Source organism: Sorex araneus, chromosome 6 (assembly GCF_027595985.1).
Source record: "Sorex araneus isolate mSorAra2 chromosome 6, mSorAra2.pri, whole genome shotgun sequence".
In the NCBI taxonomy this organism is placed as follows: domain Eukaryota; kingdom Metazoa; phylum Chordata; class Mammalia; order Eulipotyphla; family Soricidae; genus Sorex; species Sorex araneus.
In genome coordinates, this window is record NC_073307.1 from 104366208 (window position 1) to 104369781 (window position 3574).

A 3574-nucleotide genomic window follows, 5' to 3' on the forward strand; every position below is an offset into this window, starting at 1 on the left:
TCAATAAAAACTATGACAAATAACATGTTCATCATAACTAAATAACCAGAAATACATATGGACCAATATTATTGCTCTAGAATTCATATAACTAAATACAATGATTGGTCACTTGTGTTTAATATCAGATTATTTTGTATGCTGATTTAGTTATTTAAAATACTTAAATTAGTCTTAAATAAATATAAATTGTAAAAAAAAACAAACTAGATTTTCAGATTACTGATAATGTCAGTAAAAGTAAAATAGCTCTGATCATTACTGTTGTCCAGTAATAGATGGATAACTCCAGTTATACTTATCTGTCTTAAAACATAGTAGAAACACAAAGATCAAAATTAGTGAGGAGGAAAATTTAGCAATTTAAATAGGCCAAGAAATGCTCAAAATACTAAAACAGTTATAGTCATTTATGTAATATTATAAATGTATTATATATCTTTGAAAGACAGAATTCTATTATATAAGGGGAGGGTAAAAAATTGTTTGACTGGCTAAAGTAGACTGATAATGTTTGATATACTTTGTAGTTCACTGATAAGTTCTTTTCACAATTTTTTTTTATTTGTTCTGACTCAAAAGTCACTGGATGATACCAAGGCCTGCAAAGACAATTGATTTTACCTTAGATTTTTTTGAGGCTACCAAATGAGTTAATGAGATTGGCCACAGAATTAAAAAAAGAAATAGCCTTTCTTATGTATGTATATATTGCTGTTGCTTCTTGGTCACACTGCTGTACTCAGGGTTTACTCCTGACTTTCTGCTCTGAGATCACTCCTGATGGTGCTCTGTGGATCATGGAAAGTTCCAGTCATCAAACAACCGTTAACTAGGTAGAAGGCAAGAGCCTTTTGTTTTTGTACTGCTTTTTTGGCCCCCATCTTAATCAATAAATTTTGTTTTTTAAGACTCTCCACACCATTCCCCTAAGAAGCTACAGCAATTTGCATTCCCATTCAATAATACCATTCCTAAGTGTTCATCTTAGGAACTAAAAGACATTAACTAAAATATATGTATAAAATACTGCATATGTATATTTCCAGAATCATTAATTTTAATAGCCAAAATATAAAATCAATTTAAATGTCATTTGCAGATGAATTAAGTTGCTGTTTACCTACATAATGAAATACAACTCAGATATTAAAACAGATATTGTGCCTCTTGAGACAACATTGATGAAACTTGAGTCATTAAGCTAAATAAATGAAGTCAAGAAGTGAAAGGCAATTTCTGGATATTTTCACTCATTTGTGTAAAATAAATAACCAAATCAAACAAACCAGGCAAACACAATAAAAAATAAGAATTAGATTATGTGAAAATATTAGTGATTACGAGAGAGAGAGAGAGAGAGAGAGAGAGAGAGAGAGAGAGAGAGAGAGAGAGAGAGAAAAGTGGGAAGAATTGTTGCAGAGAATTATTTTCCTAGAGGGAAGAAGGCACTGAAAAATTGTTGAGTGCAGTGAGATTTAGACATATTTAGAGGTGGGGACAGCAGTCTTGCCATTTTACAGGTTCAAAGCAAGAGAAAATTAAAAACAAATTTGATTAAATATTAAAACAAAAGAGAAAAAAGTAAGAAATGAAATGTTGTAGGGGAATTTTAAAAGTTCTAATGTGTCCCTGAGAATCTACAAGGTACGTACACTCTCAGGATTTTTTTTAAAAATCAAAAGAAAGTAAAGGAAAGGGGACTCAAAATAAAAATATAGCAAGATTTTTTTTAAATGTACACAAAGTAAAACCATTACTTACAAGACAATGACTCGATACCAGGTATTATGAATATCTTAAAAAGTCTAATGAATAAAAATAAAACTTCATAATTATCTAAGCATTATAAATTAACAAATAGAAAACAAGTAGTGACTTTTAAAAAGCAATAACTAAAAGCTATGAAATAGAAAAGTACAATAAATGAAAAGTAACGTTTAATATAGATGCTCAAAAGCAGATTTTCTCTAGCAAGAAAAAAATAGTAAATTTGTATGAAGATAAATGAAGTCTATGCAATTGAAAAAACAGGGAAAATGTGAAATAGTTAACATAATAAAAATAAAGAATATCAGAAATCAGCAGGTAACAAGAAAATAAACAAGCCAAAAAACCAGAAAACTGATAAAACAAGTCCCAGAATAAAAGTACAGACAAAATCAACCTTTATAAAAGAGATTGAAAAAAAAGGTGCCAAAAGCTGATCGAAATATTCAATAGTCACATAAAAATCCAGTTAGTTATCACTTATCATAGTTCAACTTTTGAAACCCAAACACAAAATATCAAGAGCAGCATGATGTATTTTCAAACACATTTTATTGTTAAGAATTTTAGGAATCTCTCCCGAATTCTCTGGGTTTTAATGCCATAAATAATAGGATTCATCATGGGTGGAATAAGAAGATAGATGTTGGCTACTAAAATGTGAACATGTGGAGCAACGTGGTGGCCAAACCTGTGAGTGAGAAAAGAGAAAAATGCTGGTGTATAAAACGCCAAGATGACCCACACATGGGAGACACAGGTACTTAAGGTCTTGAGGCGGGCTGCTTTTGATGGAAGACAAAAGACAGTGCGTAAAATAAGGACATAGGAACAGATGATCAATATGAAATCCAAGCCCCCAGTCAGAAATGCTACGCTTAGGCTATAGGATCTACGGACCTTCGTCTCACTGCAAACTAGCTTTATCAGAGCCATAAACTCGCAATAAGTATGGGAGATGATATTTGTTTTGCAGTAAGAAAGCCACCTCAGTAAAAAGGGGTGTGGACTTAGGAGTACAGCACCTCTGAAAGCAACAGCCAAACCCAAACCCAAGATCACTGTGGAAGTTAAGATAGTAGAATGTCTTAGCGGGAGGCAGATGGCTATGTAGCGGTCAAACGCCATGGCCAAAATAAATCCAGATTCCATAATAGACAGAGAATGGATAAAATACATTTGAGTGAGGCAGGCTTCGAAGTAGATCTCTCTATCATTGAACCAGAAAAGGCTGAGTATCTTGGGAAGCGTTGAAGAAGTAAGCATCAAATCAACCACAGAGAGCATGCATAGAAAGAGGTACATAGGTTCATGCAGTTTGTGGTCTGTCTTGATAATTATTAAAAGGCCAACATTTCCTATCAGTGACAGTAGGTATACCAGGCAGAAAGGGATGGAAATCCATATGTGGCAAGCTTCCAATCCTGGAATGCCAAGTAGTAGGAAGGTGGTAGGTTGAAGACTGGATCTATTTTGAGTTAGCATTATCAAAATCGCAGCTATTCCATGATCCTGTCAAAATTAAAAATCATAATTAAAATATATGACTATTTTTACTTTATTATAGATATGAAGTGCTATTGGCACCAAATAACATAATTTGCTATAATGTGATTTCCTTGATATAATCTTGCAATGCATAAATTACATAAAATATGCTTTTGAGGTAAGAGCAATTAGTGGAAAAGTTTATTTCTATCAATCATCTATCTTTATATTGCTTGATCTATCTAATCTACACTTGTTAGCCTCTTCTTTTTTTCAGAGAGTATTTTCTATTTTGTAAAACACACTTAGTAGCAAT

At 32.3% G+C, this 3574-nt stretch overlaps 1 protein-coding gene across 1 annotated transcript; it reads right to left on the minus strand.

Moving 5' to 3' along the window:
* Positions 1-2310: 2310 nt before the first annotated feature.
* LOC101557292 (olfactory receptor 52K2-like) lies at positions 2311-3255 on the minus strand. The gene has a single exon (XM_004618319.2). The coding sequence runs from the start codon at positions 3253-3255 to the stop codon at positions 2311-2313; it is 945 nt and encodes a 314-aa protein (XP_004618376.2).
* Positions 3256-3574: the final 319 nt, after the last annotated feature.

Coding starts and splice junctions, on each gene's coding strand:
- LOC101557292 (XM_004618319.2), bottom strand. CDS start 3,255: ATGCTAACTCAAAATAGATCCAGTCTTCAACCTACCACCTTCCTACTA.